This window comes from Macrobrachium rosenbergii, chromosome 48 (genome assembly GCF_040412425.1).
Source record: "Macrobrachium rosenbergii isolate ZJJX-2024 chromosome 48, ASM4041242v1, whole genome shotgun sequence".
Lineage (NCBI taxonomy): Eukaryota > Metazoa > Arthropoda > Malacostraca > Decapoda > Palaemonidae > Macrobrachium > Macrobrachium rosenbergii.
The window spans coordinates 12,690,768-12,712,416 of NC_089788.1; the positions used below are offsets into that span (position 1 = coordinate 12,690,768).

Below are 21,649 nucleotides of genomic sequence, written 5' to 3' on the forward strand. Positions count from 1 at the left end.
TGGTGACATCAATGCTGTATTGTTGTGGGTTAATGAAGAAAGTTTGTTGGTGATTGAAAATTTCCATATTTTCCAGCTGTGAACATTAATTTGTTAGGAAACACGGAGAATGGGAAACATTCAAGACTAACTTGTTACTGTATTACGCATAACTATATTACTGTGTTTTGTGTTGGATATTATATAATCACTAGCCTTGTGGATCTTTACAATACAAAAGAGGACTGCAGTACTTAGTTAGACATGAGTGGTGATGTTATTCGGGATGCACTTTCTGTTATGGAAGAAACTAGCCAGGTTACTGGATACCGCCTTCGATTACGAATGCAACACATCCTGAAAGATGTTGCGCAGTTGGCTTATGAACGACCACAATTTTTTGCTGATGTCCCACCCCCACCTTTACTTGTGAATGGTGATTATTAATTTTTTTGTACTACTGTAGTCTCATATCTTCAGTTAAGGTTTGTCTTTGACTGTTAAAGTTTGTCTTTGAATGGTGGGTGTTTGTAAATTTATTCTTTAATTTATTTTTCACTTACAGAAGTTCAGTGAATGTAGGTCAAGAATGTTTTTAATGTTTTATAAGAGGCCATTGAAGTATTTAGTGCTTACAACTTAAAAGTACTGTATAGGAAGTTTAATCCAGTATGCATTTGATATTTCCTTGTAGTATAATGTTAGGTTATAAATGTGCCTGGTATTATTTGTATTTTTTACCAGCATCAAATACTAGTGAATAATTGTTAGATTTTCTCACTCTTAGCGTAGTTAAAATGAACATTATTTTTATTTCATAATGCGTATGTATAGACGATTAGTCTGTGCTCTCTGAAGTTAAAAAGATATTTGAGGAGTTTGGGACTTCAGAGCTATGAAAATGAACTTCATTGGAAAGCCAAACAGTTACTGATACATTGATGTGTTCAGGAGGACAGTTTTTTACTTTATGAATTGTAGTTTTTGATTTTTCAGCGTGTCTTTATTTTTAGGTTTAATTTCCATTTATGAAAGTGCTATATATAATTTAAACATGTTTCCATATACAGAGAAGTACATGGTTTTAGTTTTTTGTGTAGAAGAATTATCATGTACTATACCATAACAGTAATTTTTGAAGGGAAAAGTGAAAGTGCAGGATCATTAATTAAGTAGGAAGATTATAAAGCTTAGGAGAACAAGAGGACTAACAAGATTTTCTATTCTGAAAATCTTTGTCAGTAAGAACATGTAGTGCTCTCCCTCTCTCTGGTATGTATTGATATCATAGCTCACAGATGTATTGATGTATGAGTGTAATACAGAAATCAGGTTTGAAATGCTGTGGTTTCATTTATGTATGTGGATTTTGGTGTAAAAACTATAGGTCATGTATAGCCTAAATATTTTTTTTTTTTCATAGTAACCATTCCCTTTTTGAGAAAAATATTTCATGGTGCTACAAAATCTCCAGAGCTTAATGTAATTAGGCAGTTTTAAAGAAAATATAAATAATGTAAAGATCAATGAAATCTGGTACAGCAGTTCATTTCAAGGAGGAATGTAGCGAATCTGCGTTAATTGACATAGTATAGAAGTTTAACAGTGCATAGCCTTTAGTTAAATTGAAATTTCCAGATGGGCCACCACCCATGCGTCCAATGCCTCCTGGTCCACCCCCTGGCACAACAATGGCCACTCCGTCATCCACAAGCCAGGGACCATCCAGCATGTCAATGGGTGGTATGATGGCCCCACCTCCTCCACCAGGACCTGCTGGGCCCCCTGGGCCACCTCCGCCTCCACCTCCAGGCCCTGTTATGCCTGCAGATTACCCCACTGGTGGTAAGTTTTGCATCATTCAGTTTGGCTTTTCTCTCATGTTGGTCTTTGCTAATTCTTATTGTTAGGTGGGATGTTGAGTGAATGATTATTGTTTAAAATTTCTCTTTTCATATAATAGGTTGTTAAAACTTAAATTACTGTAATGTGCAGTTTTTTATCTTTTTTGGTGTGATTGAATGGTGTCGTACTCACAGTGTAGTTTTAATGTTCATGATTTCACTAGAAACCACAACTCACTTTTTCTGTATGTATTTCACGTGTAAGGACACTATATAGATTCATTCTGTTATTAGAAATTAGATATCTTTGGTTAACTAGACAAGTAAAGCTACCTTCATTTGGGGCACTCCTCGTTGAGTTTAATTTTCTTAAGGTGCTAACTCATGTGAACATTCAACTTTTTATTCATGTCTGCCTGATTATCATTTTGTTTAATTTTATTTTTGTTATATCCTCATGGTACTTGTGTTGCAGGTCATGCCTTTGCTAGATTTTTATTGTGTTAATCCAAATTTCCTCAACAATTGGAAATAGGCAGTCATCTGTATTAAGTTTTTATTATCTACTGTCTTCATCATTAAAGCTAAGAATTTATGGGTCATATAGTTTACCATGACCCTGTTCTTTGTTTAGATATTTGTTCACCTATTTGTTTATGCTTTTTTGGTCCTGTGTGTGAATATTCTGGTTTGTTTGCAGTGTCTTCATGAGAGGTTTGACATCCTTTTAGGTCATATTGTTATTTATTATTTTATTGTATTTTTAAGAATGTGATGTGTAACTATTCTGCTTTAGTTTGCCACCTCCACCTTTTTTTTCAAGGCTAGGAAGATAACTTTGCACGCTTCTCTCCCAAACTGCAGCCTTGGTAAGGTGACAGAGGGAAGTCAGCTAGAATAGAGTTGGGAACACTGACCTTGATAACTAAGCATTGTTGTTGGTCGTTGGGGTTGTGGCTGAACCATGGAAAATTTCTTTTTAATGCTTCTGAGCAAAATATTATTTGTAAATGTGAGCCAGTATAGCAGCTGTACTGAACTGGAGGTTGCTGTCTCTCACCATGGTGAACAGACAGTTTTTCACGTACAAGCCATTTCAGTTCTCGTTCCTGTCATAGTTCCTCGTTGGATGAGTCGGTAGAGTTGTCGGCTAGCACTCTGCTAGGCCCGAGTTCGAGTCTCCGACCGGCCAGTGAAGAATTAGAGGAATTTGTTTCTGGTGATAGAAATTCATTTCTCGGTATAATGTGGTTCGGATTCCACAATAAGCTGTACAGTAGGTCCCGTTGCTAGGTAACCAATTGGTTCTTAGCCATGTAAAATAAGTCTAATCCTTTGGGCCAGCCCTAGAAGAGCTGTTAATCAGCTCAGTGGTCTGGTTAAACTAAGGTATACTTAACTTTTTTCCTCCCTGTCATGGTGTTAGTAGAACTGAGTGAGGTGAGGTTTAGCAGCGTGGAACCTCGAAAGCTTTCCAAGGTCGAGTATAAGCAAGGACTCAATTCTCCACTCTTTTGTGCAACTGAGCTCTTTGATCAGTCCTTCAACAATTTCCATCTTTGCATGCTATGGACAAGTGTTGAATTGATTAATTAAAGGGTGTACACTATAGATTATACTAAAGGTTTTTGGCAGCATTTATTTGGCATACAGCAGCAGTATGACTTTCTGGTTTTTCATTTATTCTCTCTGGTCATTTCCTCATTACTGTCCAGCTGCGTTAAGATTAACCTCTTCCTCTGAAATTTTCCCCTCGCTTTCAAGAATGAGTCATTTGGTTAACCCTATAAGAATGAAGATGTGATTTACTGATCTTGTTAGACGGTTTGATGGTAATCTTTTACTATCCCCTTGTCAAGATGTTGGATTGATGGGGTAGAGATTTTCCCTTGATGCTTCGTGGGCCATTAATATAGGGTCAAAACTGGATGTCAGGTAGAAAAAATGAAATACATGTAAAGATATTACAATATACCTATACTTTATTTAGACAAATATATATCTTGTCAACATACAAAATATACAAAAGTCACATACAGTTAATGAAGAATGATAATGAGCTATGAATTGTAATGGGGCAGCAGCAGTACATTTAATCAGAACACTCAGTAGGTAACATGTTGCCAAGAGCCAACAGCAAGGAAAGTTCTCTGACAAATTCACAATGGGCAGCATCTATACATTCACTGAAAACAGTTGGTATAAGTATGGGACATATTTCCCAGAAACCAACAGCAGGAATAGCATCAATTGGTTGATAAGATGCAGGCAACCATCAGCATGTGCAACATATATCAGAGTTGTCATCAGGTGTAAGAGATAAATCAGAGAGGGATTCTGCAATTAGAAATCAACACTAAATGAGAATCCATGAATAATTATATATTCAGAATTGTACAGTATTTACAAAACTTTTATACAAAATAGTATACAGTACATGCAAAATAATTTTGTATGAAATAAATAGAAATTCAAAGAAAAATATAACTTACAAGTTGGTCACTGGAGGGCTGCTTTGGTAGTTAACAATTGGAATTTTGGCATTTTCACTCATTGCCTCCTAAAAAAGAGAACACAGGCTGCCCAAAGAAGTGACTGAGTGACAGGTGCTCCATCTGTTGACAAGTTTGTTTTTTAAGAGATGACTGGCAGCCTTTTGTTGTTTTATTATTACAGTATTGAGACTGGTTGCTTTAGCAGCCTGGAAATTTTGATTTAGCGTCTCTATTTTTCTTATTTCTTATCTAGAAATGTTCTGTGGATTTCCCATCAGATTTTTTGGGTGGGATTCATAAGAGATACATAATTTTGATTCATCTTCTGGTAATTCAGCCAGTTTTTTGCAGCAGTCTTCAGTTCAGTGAGAACTAGAGCAGTGGGTATATCAATTCTACAGATGGTTATGACTAGGTTGCTTTTAAGGATTGCTCCATCATGAATAGTTTTTTATCATGATGCCTTTCTTGTGTGGGTTACTAGTAAGGCAGAGCTTTCACAAGAGGGACTGGAGGTTTTCATTCAACCTGACTTTGCCAGCTACTTTAAAAGCATGAATATGATCAAGGAGGACCCCAACCTCTGGTCTCTTTGTATTTGGTTTGGTTGTCTGTATAAAGGGGTTGTTGAGGCCACATCTAAGTAAGATTGCTTCTTTCACTGTTCATATTAATGTAATAATTTTTCTGTGGAGTTTCAAGTTTTATCATCCTCCAATGAGGAACATGAACTTCTGGATCATTCTTTCCTGTCCCATGTAGTTCTTCTATACCAGGGAATGTCCTTGAAGTTGTGTTCTCAGTTGTTGAAGTTCATCCTTGTCTTTTCATCTTGTTTTTTTGAAACCAGTTCAGTGTCAGTGAGGCTGCTTCTGATGGTACTGGTTTTTTTATATGTGGGTGTGGGATCTTGCAAGTGTAGGATTATATATTTTTTACCATTTCCTTGTGCTATATTATTAAAGGTATTGGCTGCTTCAGCTACTTTCAACTTTGAGGTTATTTTCTCATATTTCTTATTGTCTAAAAGTGGTCTGCTGATTTCCTGTCAGTCTCCCCTATGAGAGATGTTGAGATCGAATTGAATTATTATCTTTTACACAGCTTCCATCTGTATGCTTCACTTTTGATGAGAACTGCAGTGGAGGAGGTATCACCTCTACAGATGTTGGTCTTTGGTGATTTCTGCTACCTCTTGTGATTCCTTCATCCTTCTTGAAAAGGTTAAAGTAAAAATGGAAAATAACAATAACAGATGTGAGTGATCATACCCCATCAATCTATACCGTAATTTAATAAAAAATGAGACGGCCTCAAGAAATAATCCTCGTCTCACTTGGCTAAAGCCATTTCTTCTTCACAGTCATCCTTATTACATGAAAAACGATGGTCCATTCTGTTAAACAAGGCCTCTCTCTCTCTCTCTCAGGATGTGTTTCTCGAATTTATTGCCCAGAATGTCATGCCTTTAAAGTGGATCAGCAAGCTCCATGGTTTCGATCAAGGTCTTTCTCACATGAGATTGGAATCAAAAGATCAAAAGGTATCCTTTACTCACAGAGTTCTTCAACAGGTCTGAATTCTAGGAAGAAGGTGTATCTTAATCTTTGCTCGGTCTCCTTGCTACTCAAGATTCAAAGATTTTCTTGAGATTTTGTTTTCGTAGCATTTTCCTCAACTTTATTTGCTTTGTTGGTAAACTGTAGATGCACTAAAGATTAGCTACAACATGCCTTCGGCCCCAATTGCGTTACATTTTATTTTTTCGCTTTTATCCCTTCCATTTTGGTCACTTCTGTTTAACTGCCAAATTTCTTTATCTTTGCCTTCATCTGTCATCTTGGATTTATAAATAAATCTTTTGGATGAACCCTGCGAGAGCCAAGAAACATTACTTATGTAATACTGTACTGTAGTAATAACAACTAAATAAAGGCCGCTAGATAAATGTATGTAAGCTTCTTGGTATGAAGTCTTTGGTAGGGTATGCAGTAAATCACAGTACATATATACTTTAATCAGCTTATGGTTAAGGATAGTTCACAGGGAAGTTTTGTTTGTGTGCATGATCATGCTTAATCTGCAAATGACTTTTGCCTTCTCCTTAGAGGTCATTTCATCCATTTTGTTTTGTCATGGAACATCAGTCACAGCTGTCTAGAAACTTTCTCAATAGGCTTCTGGTGGTGACCAGACAGTCTATTCCATTTATCATATTCTTCTCTTGTTATTGGAATTCCTGTGGACTAATGTTGTGGTCACTCTTCAAGGATGTGCTGTACAATATTCATACCCATTGATTGATGTGGGAATAATTTGTCTACTCTTAGGCCTTATGATATTATGGGACTTTAAAATCCTTTGTTGAATTGTCAGTTCACATATAGTTATTGTACATATATGAATACTGTATTCTACAGTGGATTATATTTTACATTATTTCTGCAGGAATCATATGTCTGAATTTACGTTTCTTGTGTGTAACTCTTACGTAGGGGTGATCCCAGCTGATCGAGCAGTTCTCTTGTTTATAATTAGTCATTGTAAAAATGTTTTATACATTTAATGAAGACATGAAAAACTAAATGAGCTATTTCCTCCTTCCTCCTTATTGATTACCTTTAGACATTACAAAATCAGTAATTTTAAGAGAGGTGGTGGTTGAGATGAGGTTACTTCCCATTGGGGACAGCTTCACTATTTTAGTCAACCACTACCTACAACCTATATGGAATTCTGAATTTAGTCCTTAAACCTAAAAATAAATGTTCTGAAACAGGTGAACATTCACAAGATTTGAAATTTGTATTTGCCCTTCAGATGTACTTATACTGTATCTGTGTTCATGAGCTGAAAGTTTTCCTATATAATATTTTGTATTTTTTTTCTTCATGAAACACAGTAGCTGCAGGAATGATGGCACATGGACCCATGGGAATGGGACCAGGAATGGGACCTGGCATGGGCCCTGGAATGATAGGGCCCATGCAGTTAAACGTAAATCCTGCCACAAATGACGCTCCTTTAGAATTTAATACAAATAAGAACAAACCACCAATGCCAGTAGCCACAAGTAAGTCAAGTTAGCCTCGTTGTTGAAGTTACTATTCGATGTAAGTTTGCATGGTAGAGTTAAATGATCAGTTATCTTCTGACTACCATTAGATTGCTTGAGATCTAGTGGCCTTTGGTATTTAGTTTTTTAAGTCAACTTTTGTGTAGAATTAGTTGTGCCATGAAATTTGCATTCTGTTTTAAGGAAAAATTACACCTAAAGATTTTTACTTTTGTTTTGAGTTATACATTATTAGGGAATAATTCCAGTGCTATAAATTGTTTATGCTATTTCTGCAGATTTTTTATTTTTCATTGGATGTGGATTGTATATTAGTATTAGGTAAGGATTACACCTTAACATTTGAGTTTACACAGCATTGCATTGGAAGGAAATTATTTCAATATTTAGATAATTTTGTCATTTAGTTTATAAAAGCTCAGAAAATCTTATACAATTACAACATCCCATATTTTGTGATAATTATTATGCTAGTAGGTGAAGTTATACATTCTAGTTTTCAGCAACTGCCATTAAAATAACTGGTTGTTGTAGTGTGGACAAGCAACCCCCGGGATTCATGGGTATATCTGTTGTCAGAGAGTGTTGGCATGTATAAATCATTGAAGAATGCAAATGTTTTCCTTGTTCATGTCAGTCGTGGGCTCATCTTTCGTTAGATTAAGTTCAAATAGTTGATGGTGCCTTATATTCTTTATGTTTGCAGGGGCAATTTGTTTATGTATTTAGTGCCTATATTTACATCCTCTCTACCTATCATATGCTCAGGCCGTCTTATTTCTTTTTATTAAACCTCCCTGAATAGTTGAAAAAATATGTCCAGGGCCAGGATTGAAGAAGTTTTGTGTTCACAACATATGAATTCATTACCCAGTGACTGTGTCCAGGGGAGCAAACTTCTTCCAAGGAAGGCTGTGTCAAATATTTGGGAGTTATATAAAACATTGTTCATGGTATGAGAATTTTCATTGGTGAACATTGTAAGCTAGTGCCCAAAAGGTTGCAGTAGAGATCTATAATATGAATTTGACACTTCAGAGCCATAGCCAAAGCCTGCCTTACTCCTGGTTATACAGTTTGTGCTCAAGAAAATATTGTTTCATAGTTCTTTATTTTTGTCTTGTTTTGATGATCTGGATTCAGTTTTTCGGTAAATTCTTTCCTCATAATACAAGTTTGTAAAGAGGGGTAAAAATATTTTTAAATAATGATGATCTAATAAGTATATCTTAATGGTATACATACTAGTAAGTTATGATACTGAAAACAATCCATATCAGAAATGATCCCACATTGAGAATTAACCCCTTCCCTGATTACTCTAAGCATTTACAGACATTATTGTATGTACAAAACTGCACTGTAATGAGGGATCTTGACTGAAACCTCCTCGTATAAATGTCAAAACGATTTTTCTGTTGACTTTGAGAATTATACCCCCTCTCAGATGACCGTGTAACATGTACCAAGATATCACACCCCACTCTCTGGAGGTGAAAAACTCAGGAATATCTGGGTATAGGAATTGTCTGTTTTCCTTTAAGTCTAAAATCTCTATTGGATTTAGGTTATTCTGTCTGCACCAGAAAAACATGATTCCACACAGCCAATTTGTTCACCAGATGCATAAGTGAGCTGTTTTGTCTTTTAAGAGAAGTGATTAACAAGCTAGGATGTTCTTTATTAGGCCTTTAGCTCTAGACTACAGTGAAAATATTGATAATATTGTACACAGAAGTGATGTCACAGCTTACTTTGTCTCTCATTTTTGATGCTCCATGAAATTTCATGACATTGGGAAATAGGTGTATATTTTTAGGCTACTGATACTAAGAATGTGAGGGATGTTATACCATAAAGTTTGGATAAAAGAGTAAAGCCACCTTCGAATAAGAGATTTAATGTATAACGATGTAACATAGTCTAGTTATATTCTATATGCTTTTGTCAGTGAAGTTATTTATTTTCACTGAGAATGGTAAGTATGAAAACATTGTATGCCTTAAATATACTTCATATTTTTTGTCAGCAGTCCTTCCTTCAATTTTCCTTGCACTATTGTCATATCCCTGCTGCTGTTAGTGGCTGATGGGGGTACTCTTGGGTGCCTTATACAGTTTTGTGCTGGTTGGTGACCTTGAACCAATGTTGTAAATTTTGGGCTTTACCATATCCTCTGTAACTTGACTTTAGATGGTCTCTTGATTATGTTCTAATGTTTGAGGTTATATTCTAGCACATTTCCTTTGGCTGGAAGTTAAAGGCAGTGTAGAAAGGAACTGGCCACCTACTCTTAAATCCCAATGTGTAGTATGCCTTTCTCTCTACAGGACATATCCTCAGTGTCGTATGGTGCTGTGGGACTGACTTTGATGCTCTCCTTGTATTTCATTATGTTTATGTTTCTGTTTATTGTGATTTGTTACTAATTATTTTTGTAAAGGGAAAATATGATGTAAAATCGTATGTGATGTCAATGTTGATTTTATTGTTATTGGTATTTATGAATACTAGTATAAAGTATATTCAGACATATTTAATGTTTGGTTTGTGTGGTTCCATTCAGTTTTATTCCTTCCTGCTTTTCTTTGTTTTTCTTTTTTCACATGGACATTATTCAGTGGAAGTTGCTTTGCAAGTTTTATTTTCTTTTGGCCAGTTCCATAAGGATGTTTTCGTCTTGAATAATAATAATTTTTATAATATGATTTAAAAATAATTTTGTTTCATTGAGAATAATTAATAGGGCTAGGTAAAACCTAATAAGTCAGTAGTCTTCATGAAAGTCTTTGGAATAAAATAGCACAATTCTAAATGTTTAGGTGATATGTACGATTAATATATTGAACAGAATAGAAACAGTTGTTAAGACTTACCATTGAAGTTTTTGTTAGAAGTTTGAAACTCAGGGTTGATTCACATCAAGCAGTTTGAAATACTGTATTGAATAGTGTATATTACCATATTACTGATGTTAATGACACTTTGCCCTTTTTTAATAGGTAACAGTGACTTAGAGGAAGGTAAATGCATGTCAGACCCTCCTAAAGTGGAAGAGAGACGAGACAGGGATCGCGACAGAGATCGTGACCGGGATCGAGAACGGGATCATGGCAGGGACCGAGAACGAGACAGAGCTCGCTCCAGAGGAAGAGACAGAGACCGGGACCGGGATAGAGACAGGTAAGGGTCAATATTTGTGCCTCTGGCATATTTTTGTTTTGTATAAAAGATTTTTCCAGGGGCAGAGACAGGAAAACTTCATAGAGAGTAATGATAATGTCCTCTTTAAGATTAGCCAGAACAGCCTGCTGTTGGTTACAACTCACTCAAGCATATACTGTAAATTGTATTTCTAGAAAATTTCATGTATCTTCGTATATCGTATATGGTAATGGTTATCCATGACTCATTAAACTTATTTTAATATGACTCATTAAACTTAATACAGTTGTATTCCCTCAAAATATAAAAAATGGTGAATTTTAATGAACGTATATCCAGGAAATAAGATAAGAAAAATAAACATCAAAAAGGAGACCAAAGGGAAGTTGCAAAAAAATTTTAAGTGTTTTAACCATATTCATTGTTTGGCAAGGCAATCTATTGGAAGTACCGGTAGTTAATCACCATTCAAGCATCAGTGAGACCTGTAGGGTACTGGATGAGTGATTTTGTCAGACCACAGGGTGGTTAGGCTAGAATACACTAATTGCCTTGTAAGTGACAATGAAATAGATACAATAAAGTTTACATATCCTGCTTGTGAAACATCCAGTCATTCTCTACTCTCAGCTAATGACCCTCCTCCGTCTGCCCTCTGAACTCCCATTGAAAATATCTACATATTTACCTTACAGCTAGTTGTACAAAAGAAAATGCCTTTTCATTTAAAAAAATTATTGTATTGTTGTTTTTATTGATTTTGGGTGCATTTCAACAATCAGTAACTAAAAGTTCTTTTTTTTTCCATTTCCATGCTTTTTGTCAGGTGATCTCAATGTTTACCATTACATACTGAGAATATGTTGTGTGCACATATACCATTACTTACCAGGATTATGTTGTATGCTCACACACACCTACACTTAATAGACAATGAATTTCCTTTATTAATTGGAGCCATGGCAGGGATTAAAAGTGAGCAGGTTATAATAAATGAAGAAGGACAAGTGGAAATGGTTTACTTACGTTCACAATGATACTGAAAGTGTTTATGTAATGAATACTGCCACTAAACAGTAGCAGCAGGTTGGTGCAATGACCTGGGAAATTTAAAATTATGCTAGCCAGATTAGTGCTGAATTGGCAATTGATGGATTAGTGATTACCTATCCCTGATTGTAGGTCATATAAATATTAAAAATGATGCATTTTATTGCTGTAAATTATTTTAAAAAATTTCAGAATTGTGTGTAAACCTATTAGTGTTTATTTGGGCAAAATATGTACAGTACTATGTTAACTATTCATTGTTGTATAAGGCTCTCATAGTTTGTGTACTTATGCGTCTTATAAATTATGAAAATATTATATTGATAATCCTGTTTAAAAGTTTTTTGTTTTATAATGCTTTATAGATATCAAGTTGGCAAAAATAAAAGGCTAAACAAATGTTTTTTATGAACACATCATTGGTGGAAATAACTGATTTTGAGACTTGTATTCCTCTAATTACAGAGATCGGGATCGAGATAGAGACAGAGACAGGGAAAGGCAAGAGCGTGAAAGAGACCGTGACCGTGGGAGAGATAGACCTCGCAAAGATAGTGCTAATAATGGTAGAAACAGTGTTGAGGCGTGTAACCTGTCATCAGGGAATGGTAAGTTGACTGCATATATGTCTTAAATAGAACATTTTCTTTTTGTGCTTTCTACAAAGTACAGGCAGTCCCCGCTCACCGGCGGCATCGGTTAACGGTGATCCGGTTTTGCGGAGCTTGTCTAGCGACGCTGTTAACTGGATTTTCAACACGGGAACTGCCTGTATGTGACTTTGGCTGTCAAATATACTAATGCTGTATTTGGTAGTTGTTTTTTTTTTTATGCAACAGCCTTACTATGCTTATATTACTTTTTATGTTAAGAATAATGTAGGTCAAAATAATTATGAATTTGATAAACTGTTCTTATTACTTTAACTGTGTTTTTATGAGCCTTTATTGTTTTAGGTAATACTCCTGTACAGACAATGGATGGAAATCAGTCTAGTTCGAGTTTTGGTCCTATGGGCCCTGGACCTGGTCCCTGGGGTCCTATGTGGGGCCATACAGGTGGTCCAATGGGTCCTATGGGACCAATGGGAGGACCAATGGGCCCCATGGGACCAATGGGAGGGCCTATGGGCCCTATGGGGCCAATGGGCCCAATGGGTCCAATGGGACCTCCTGGAGAAGGACCGCCAATGGTAAGAGACCTGGCATATTTTTGTTTTGTTAATTGCAATTGGTCTTTAATGTCATTTTTGCATATCCATAAGTACTGTATTATTATTATGTTGCGTATAAGTAACTTAACAAATAATTACATAGCTATAGTTTCTAACTCGCACAGCAGCTTTTATTTAAAAAATCTCGGGAGCGCTTTGATTCTTTAGTGTAGGTGACAGGCCCTGCCCATCACCGGGAATACTGGAAACGACTTAGCAGATAGCCTCATTGTGTTTCTGCCAGTTCTTGAGTAATATAGGGAGCTGCGGCTTTTGTTTACTGATTTTTGGTTGTATGGCTGGATTTCAGTGAGGTATTATCGCTTATTTGAGTAGCCTTCAAGCTTTAATAGCTTTCAGGATCATTTTTGCTAGTTCTTGGTTATTATTAATTATCTGATTCAAGTCCACCTAGTTTCACTATTGTAGCAAAAGTTGCAAAACCAGATTAAGCAAATCTTCATATGATTCTCATACAATTTTCAGTTAATGTAGTGGGCAGAAATAAAGTACGGAAAAAACTTGTGCTAAATGTAATGATCAGCAAGAGTGGAAGGTACTAAAATCTGAACAACTAGACAAGTTAGAGAGGGATAGAAAAAGCAAAGTGCCTCTAGAGCCGAGAAACGAGCTTCCCTTCGCCTAGAATTCTACCGTAGCCTAGGTTAGAAGATAGCTCTGCTATTCCTTCTTCCCTCTTCCTAATTTTTCCTCCTACTACTGTCTAGCCTTCCTACTTTTACCCCACCTACTCCTGCGCCTGGCTCCCTAGCTTCCGAACCTGATGCCATTGCCAGTCTCAAGCCTAGGTTTAACATGAAATTTAACATAGCAATGAATACAGTGAAGTAGAGGAGGTAGCTACTCATCCTGTTGGTTTTCCTAGACCAAGGTAGCAATGAATACAGTGAAGTAGAGGAGGTGGCTACTCATCCTGTCGGTTTTCCTAGACCAAGGTAGCAATGAATACAGTGAAGTAGAGGAGGTGGCTACTCATCCTGTCGGTTTTCCTAGACCAAGGTAGCAATGAATACAGTGAAGTAGAGGAGGTGGCTACTCATCCTGTCGGTTTTCCTAGACCAAGGTAGCAATGAATACAGTGAAGTAGAGGAGGTGGCTACTCATCCTGTCAGTTTTCCTAGACCAAGGTCACTATCCTGCTTCCCTGAACCTGGGAGAAGACATACCGAAAGTCCAGTGGAGGCCAAGGGGGTTGGCCCACAGGTAGTTGCCCCTCTCACTCGCACCCGTTGCACTTTCCCAGGTATCGGCAGACAGCCACTGGAAAGGCGTCTTGACAGGAGAAAGTGTTATGCAGGTGGAGGAGGTGGCTTCTTGTCCCGCCGGTTCTCCTAGACAGAGGTCCCTGTCATACTCTCCAAAACCTGGGAGGAGATACACCGGAGGTCTCAGGGAGGCCGGTGGGGTTTGCCCACAGGTAGTCGCCCTCTCAGTCGAGCCTGTTGATCGCTCCGAGGCTTCAGCATACACCCACTGGAAAGGCATCTTATTGGATGTGCACCAATTATCTTCCAGTATGGTGCCACTTCCTGAGTGTCCGGCACCAGCTCCCAAGCACTGGCACCAAAGGCACCACAATGTTTTCTTCATTCTTCAAGGCCGCTGAAGACATACACAGACGACGGTTGCTGTTCTCCGCTTCTTGTCTAGCGGTATTAAGAGGCTAGCTGCATTCCACAGCCTTCCTGCATTTTTGCTGTGAACCCCTCTGTCTCCTCCTCGGTCCGATATCCAATGGAATAGCAAATACCTTTTCTCCTGAGCACCCATTTGTTGAACGTCCTTACTTGGCCCCCAAGCACCAAATGAACCCTCTCAGACAGGCAGCTCCCAAGTGCCTGGGGCCAATTCATGAATGCCCGGCGCTGGTTCCTGAGCACTCAACACTATCTATCTAGTGCAGGCAGTCCCCGGTTATCGGCAATCTGGGTTGTCGGCTCTTGTCTAGCGCGAAAATCGGCGATTTTCGGCACCGATATGCGCCAATTTCCGCTTATCAGCTCAGATAATTGCGTATTGGCGCCGATGCATACCTAACAGAGGCGCTGATAAGTGCCGAAAATCGCCGATTATCGGTTAGTAGTGATTTTCACTTATCGTCACGCCGTTGGGGTGTAACCCCCGCTGATAACCAGGGACTGCCTGTACTCAGCTCCTGCCGCTGAGCGCCAAGCACCCGCTCACGGACATTTTTTCTCGTCTTCCTGAGCCAGTGCCAGTTCCTGTTCACCCAGTGCCAATTCCCAAACTCCTGACACCAGTCCCACAGCGCTCGGCACTTTCTCTTTAGTACTCGGCTTTGGCCTTACTAAGAATGCACTGTCGTTCTTTATTGAGCACCAGTTCCTGATTGAGCTCCCGGCTCCAGCTTCCAAGTGTCTGGCGCCAGTTCCCAGTCGCCCAGCTCCAACTCTTCAGTACCTGACCCTCGCCTCTGAGCGCCAAGCACCCACTCACAGGCATTTTTTTCTGCTCTTCAGTCTGTTTCAGGAGCAAGGCAACCTTCACCTATAGTTCAAGACGAGACAACGTTGACCTCTTTTTAGAAACAGTTAGTGTCTCAGAGTCTTGTCCCCTGCAGACAAGGACATTTGAGATCCGAATTATGACCTTGAAGAAAGCTCCCTCCTCCAACGCTTTTTTCGCCCTCCAAGAAGGCTCTCAATAAGTTGGGAGATTAGCTTTAGGCTAAAAGGGTGCAAGGCAAAGCGTCTTTTATCCTTCCTCCCTGTGACCTCATCGACGTTCTGCATTCTCATCAACCAAAATGTTTGCTTTGATGGAACTAGGCCTCCTGAAGTTCTTAGCTTTCTTGACTGGTCAACGGGAGCACTGGCTAAGAAGATAGAGGATTCCCAGGATTTATCAGGAGACATCGCCTCAAAGTCTTGTCCTGTGCGGACAAGGACATTTGAGATGGCTTTTAGAGCTTTCTGCTCTCTTCACTTTTGAAGTCTTAAGAAGAGAGAGCTCTGGTGCTCCTTTACTATTGAGGGGGTCACACAGTCGCAGAAATCAGCCCTGTTATTTTCGCATCTGGACCAACATCACCTCTTCCCTCAGGACACAGCAAAGTGAATTGCGTCTGATCTGCAGAAGAATTTGACGCAAGCCTGGTTTTTAACAAAGCCATTGTTATGTCCTTTTCCAGGCTTTGTGGGTTTTATGGACTTTTTTCAAGCTTATTCTAAGCTTGCCAGACATTCGCTCTCGCCCCATTAGTCCGTCAGTTTCCACAAGGCATCAAGTCCATGTACAGTTCCATATATGTCTTCTGTCAAGAACGAGGTGTCATCAAGTTTGCGCAATGCATTATCGAGTCCATATAAGATGTCAAGTCTGCACGGTTGTCAGAGAGTCCACATGGCTGGCGGTGAGTCTGCACAGTTGTGTGCGAGTCTGCATGGTCGTCTGCAAGTCCACATGGTTGTCAGCAAGTCTGCATGGCCAGCAGTATCCTATTTCTCTTCGTACATAAGACGAAGTTCAAGATAGAGACAAACCAAATAGTCCTGTCATCCACTCACTGGTGCGATTGAACGATAACCTTGGACAAGGAGGACAAATACTTCCATGTCCTTGTCCATCCGGACTCCAGGAAATATCTCAGGTCCGTCTTCTGGAACAGGGTCTTCCAGTTTTGGGCCTCTGTTCTTTTGCCTCTCTCGGCACTTCAGGTCTTCACTCTTGCTATTGGCTTCATTTACTCTTCATAAACATCAGTCTTTTCCTGGACGACTAGCTTCTTTGATCCCCTCAAAGGAGAAGTGCACAGAGGACTTAGAAGACTCTTCTCTTGCTAGAACTGGGCATCCCCAATCTGCGGAAGTCCCAGCTGACCCCGACTCAAGAGAACCTCTATTTGGGGATGATTCTCAACTCTCGAACTTTTCAGACTTTCCTTTCCCCCCCATCCCGAGAAACACCTCCTGCCTTAAGACAGTTCGCAGTTTTCTCACCCTTTCATCTTGCTCAGCCAATCAAAGGATCGGGTTTTTTGGGGGACTCTGGCTTTCATCGAGATGTTCATCAATTCAACCTCACAGCCAATGGGGACAGGCTAACACAACGGGACAACTTTGTATTTCCATCTCCCAGGAAATCAAGTCGGACCTGCAATGGTGGCTGTCTGAAGGCAGACTTTCAGAAGGAAAGTCCCTTCTTCCTCTGAGCCCCAACCTAGACTTTTACTCAGACGACTCTGATCTAGGTTAGGAAACCCTGCTGGGAGATCTGGAAGTTTCTGGGTTGTGGTCCCCAGAACAAAAGAGCCTTCACATAAATGCCAGGGAGTTGAAGACAATCCTCTTGGGTCTTCAGTTCTTCTCAGCCATGATCTATAACAAACAGTGGTAGTCCATGCAGACAATACCACAGCATTGACATACATTCGAAAGCAAGGCAGCACTCATTCCTTCTCCCTCTGCCAGGCAGCGAAGGATCTTCTCCTATGGGGAGCGAAGGATCTTCTCCTATGGGGAGATCAAAATCAAGTGACAGTGGTCACTCGATTTATTCAAGGGAAATTAAATCCCACTGAGTGGACCTTGGATCTTCTAGTTTGCCTCGATCTTTGAAAGTTAGGGGGCAGACCAACTTTGGACCTGTTCGCCTCCTCGAGGAACCATCACCTTCCTCTCTTCTGTTCTCCAGCCCCGGTCCCTCTGGCATGGGCAATAGACACCATGCTTCAGAACTGGTCCAACCTGGATCTCTATGCCTTTCTGCCCCTCAACATGGTCAGGAAAGTTCTGAACAAATTCAGGCACACCACAATGTTACGATGACCCTCACAGCCCCATTCTTGCCCTTGAAAGAATGGTTTCCGGGATGTGGTCCCCAGAACAAAAGAGCTTCACATAAATGCCAGGAAGTTGAAGACAATCCTCTTGGGTCTTCAGTTCTTCTCGGCCATGATCTACAACAAACAAACGGACAATACCACGGCATTGACTTAACACGAGATATCTTGTAAAAAAGTTAAATGCTAATATAAGACTAATACGAGATGTCTCGTGATCCCAAGTGTTGTTTTAAGGCTTTCTCGAGATATCTCGTGCTATATCACACGTTTGGCAGTGGTACTTGATGCTGGAAGTCTTGAGTTATCAAGAACGACTTTTTTGTTTATTTTGCACTGACTACACATCATTAGTAGCACTTCATTGGCCATCCTGGTCATTTGTTTATTTGTTTTTTGCTTCTTTTCACCTGTTTTTAAGTAAGTTTGGTTGTTTTATTTGACATCGTAGACACTTTATATGTTACATTGTTGATTTATTGCGTTGATGTCGTGTCTTTTGTTAGTCTCTTGACCATTTTGTGATACGTCAAGTGTAATTTTTTTCTTTTACACCAAGTACACACTATTACTAGCTCTCCAGTGGTGACTTTGAGAATCTCTTTGTTTTGTTTCTTCTTTTCGACTGTTTTTAGGCAAGTTTGGTTGTTTTATTTGTCATTTTAGACTGTTTATATGATATATTATTGATTTATTACATTGATGTCATGTAATTTGTTAGTCTCTTGACTTTATTAACTTATCATTTTAGCCCAGTTATGGCAAGTTACCATGATGACAGTGATACTGAAGAATCATTTACTGATCTTGAAATGCCTATTTTCAAAATTACTAAAACTAAGCATACGAGATATCTCATGATAGACCAAAATAAGTATAATTTGTATGAGATATCTTGTTAATGACCATACAAAGGTTTCAAATTGAGTTTCTAAAAATCACTAATTTGCATAAAATAATCGTAATTTTATGTTGAAATTAAGAAGTATAGTGTCGAAACAACTTATATTTTTAATTAATTAAATAAAACAATTGGAATCTTTTTTGACACATTATGTTAAAAAATAGGTTCTTTAAGGGGTTAAGAACCTTTTTCACCCTCTTACTAAGAATGCTCGGTCCTTCTTTCTGAGGGACCTGATTTCTGAGGCAAATTCTCGGGTTCAGGAAGACTTTTTTTCTCTTACTTCCAAAGTGAAAGCTCATGGCGTCCAAGCAGTCGCTACCTCGTTAGCGTTCAGGCACAATATACCCCTCACGTCCATTCTGCAGTCGACCTACTGGAAGTGCAATTGATCTTTGTAACTCACTATTTAAAAGAAGTGAGACAGTGTTTGAAAACTGCAGTACCTTGGGACCATTACCAGGGACTGGCATGGTATTGGGGGATGAAGCATAGGAAGCTCTCTCCTCTTTCTATCACTTTGCCTTGAAGTAAGGCATCGAGTCTTGGGGAGCCTGGGGTTACAACGTACAAGAGTATCCACCAGTCTGAGTGGATGGGTTGTGGTCTTGTCTCAGTGTAGGTGACAGTGTTGTCTAGTTTTTCATATTGGTACTGCACCCAGGGCAAGGGCACTTATATAGGCTTTGCTAGCCTTCGGTCCTATCCTTCGCTGCAAAGCTCCCACTTAAGTAGCGGCACCCCATGGCTTTACCGCCTAGCCACTATAGGTTAAGATGAGCACCAACCAGAGGCAGTATTCACCTGGAGTAGCTCTCTTACCACATAAGGAAATGATAAGCATTGTTTTAATGCTAGCAATTTTTATATTTCAAAGTCATTACCATGCCTTAATGTTTTTAAGTAGAATATGTCCATTTATCCTACCCTCCTTTCAATGTGGGGTTCAGCTTTGTTATTACTCAGTAAGTTACTGATATGAAAATGATATTTTCATCATAAAATTAAGTTTCATAAATACTTCCCAAGTAATTACAGAACTGGGGCCCGCCCTCCTCCCCTCTCATGGACATGCAGCCACAAACAGAATCAGGTTATCTGCTAAGTCGTTTCCAGTATTCTTGGTGTTGGGCGGGGCCTGTCACCTACACTAAACAATCGAAGCGCTACTGCAATTTTTTAAATAAAAGCTGCTGCACCAGTTAGAAACTACAGCTAAGTTGTGAGGGCAGGTATGAGTAAGGTTTGAAGTTCACAGCTTACAAATTTATTCACGGAACATACACAGGTCAAGGGCTCGTGCGAGCCAGAATGTAACTTCTGACCTTAGACAGGCAGAAACAGGGATTAAGTACAAGCTTTTTTGTTTGTTAACAGAGAGAAATATACTCATAATAAAATGGGACAGAATATCGGGCTGAAGTTCATACGTACATGGTTGGAAAGCTGGCAGTGCAATACAGGCAGTCCCCTGATATTGGTTGGTTCGGTTATTGGCAATCTGGTTTTTCTGTGCTTGTCTAGCGACGAAAATCAGCAATTTTTGGCGCCAATATGCGCTGATTTCCACTTATCAATATCAATACATACCTAACAGGGGCACCGATAACTGAAAATCGCTGATTTTCGATTTGCGCCGGTTGTCACTTATCATCACACCATCAGATTGGAACCCCCACCAATAACTGGGGACTGCCTGTACATACAAAGGTAATAATACATGAAATAGTGAAAACAGTGACTAATTTGAATTTGATCTATTCTTTTTTCAGACTTTTATTCATCATAATAATAGATTTTTGAGGTGATAAATTATTTTTTCATTCTTTCCATAGAGTGGTGACTTTCGTATTACTTGGGGAATGTTTGGCTGGATGATGTCTCCAGAAGGTTTGACAGTTCCCATAAAAAATCCATTACATTGCAAGACGTGTGTTCTTGTCCCTCCAAATCGATTGGCCCCGCCACCAACCACTAGAGAACGTCCTCTTGGGTGTAGAACAATTTTTGTTGGGGGACTTCCAGAAAATGTGACAGGTAAGATACTGAATGTTATAACCTTGACTTCTGTGTTTGAGAATCTGTCAATCTTTTTCTCTGCTGCAGCATCCCTTCTATCCATAGCTGCAACCCTGTCGTGGGAAGCATGTTCCTTTCTGTAACAGTTAACTCACTTTCCATGTATTCCTTCCACCCATTGCTGCAACCCTTTCCTACCATGCCACATTTTCTTTTCTCACTTCTTATGGGAGTGACCAACTTCTGACTTTTCACTCCCAGCCACACTTATGAAGATGGATTGTTTGATGACACATGTTAACTGATATTGTTCGCATTACACATAGAGCAGTGAGGGAGGCGTATTACAGTAAGTTTTCTTACATGACCAGACAGGAGGGAAATGTTATGGTTAACTCTGTCACCTGTTATGTGGGGCTACAACTTCAGTATGTAAGGGTAGGCTACATATCTGTTACTGCCCATGGCACCCTGATGGAAGCAGTCACTGATTTCTCATCTTCCTGGCTTGATTCCACAACAAAATATCTTTTAAGTAGCTGGGAAAGGCATTCTGATTAGAAAATGTTATACACCCAATCCAGCACTTCAGCAAGGAAAATCATGTCTTAATGGTTACTTAGATCCTCAGCAAATTCCCAATTGGAGTTCTCTACCAAGAGCCCTCTGTCCTGTGTCACACCTTCCATTTTCAGAAAGGGTATGGGGAGTAAGGGGTTGCTTGAATCTTGAATCACTTTAAGGATCATGAAGTGTGGTTCTAGATTGAAATTGTCAGAGATCTGTCTGTCACTAGGCAGGGGGAGAATAACTGGAGAATCGAACTGAGGATGTACCGTGGGGCAATTCAACAGGGAGGGAATTAGTCGTGAGTTTAACAGGCAGGATACAATGTTGCACTGAGTTTCTCAAATCTCTATATTGTCAACTTGTGCTAGATCTCAAGTACTTTATTGATGGTCATCATGGCATTGACTAGAACAGTCTGTAGAAGAAATGCCAACCTTCATGGAGTGAGCCTTGTAAGTCTTGAGCTTGAGAACAGCTACAATCCTTGCAGTGATGAGAAGGAATTGAGCCAT

General features: G+C 39.2%; 1 protein-coding gene across 1 annotated transcript in view; it reads left to right on the forward strand.

The window, feature by feature from the left end:
• The window catches only part of LOC136831270 (ecto-NOX disulfide-thiol exchanger 2), a 149,633-nt gene that overhangs the window by 14,985 nt on the left and 112,999 nt on the right, over window positions 1–21,649 (forward strand). Inside the window, exons 2-7 of the mRNA XM_067091370.1 lie at window positions 1,618–1,824; window positions 7,221–7,391; window positions 10,397–10,577; window positions 12,075–12,217; window positions 12,566–12,801; window positions 20,384–20,585. Coding sequence (XP_066947471.1) covers window positions 1,618–1,824; window positions 7,221–7,391; window positions 10,397–10,577; window positions 12,075–12,217; window positions 12,566–12,801; window positions 20,384–20,585 — 1,140 coding nt within the window. The remainder of the gene's footprint in view (window positions 1–1,617; window positions 1,825–7,220; window positions 7,392–10,396; window positions 10,578–12,074; window positions 12,218–12,565; window positions 12,802–20,383; window positions 20,586–21,649) is intronic.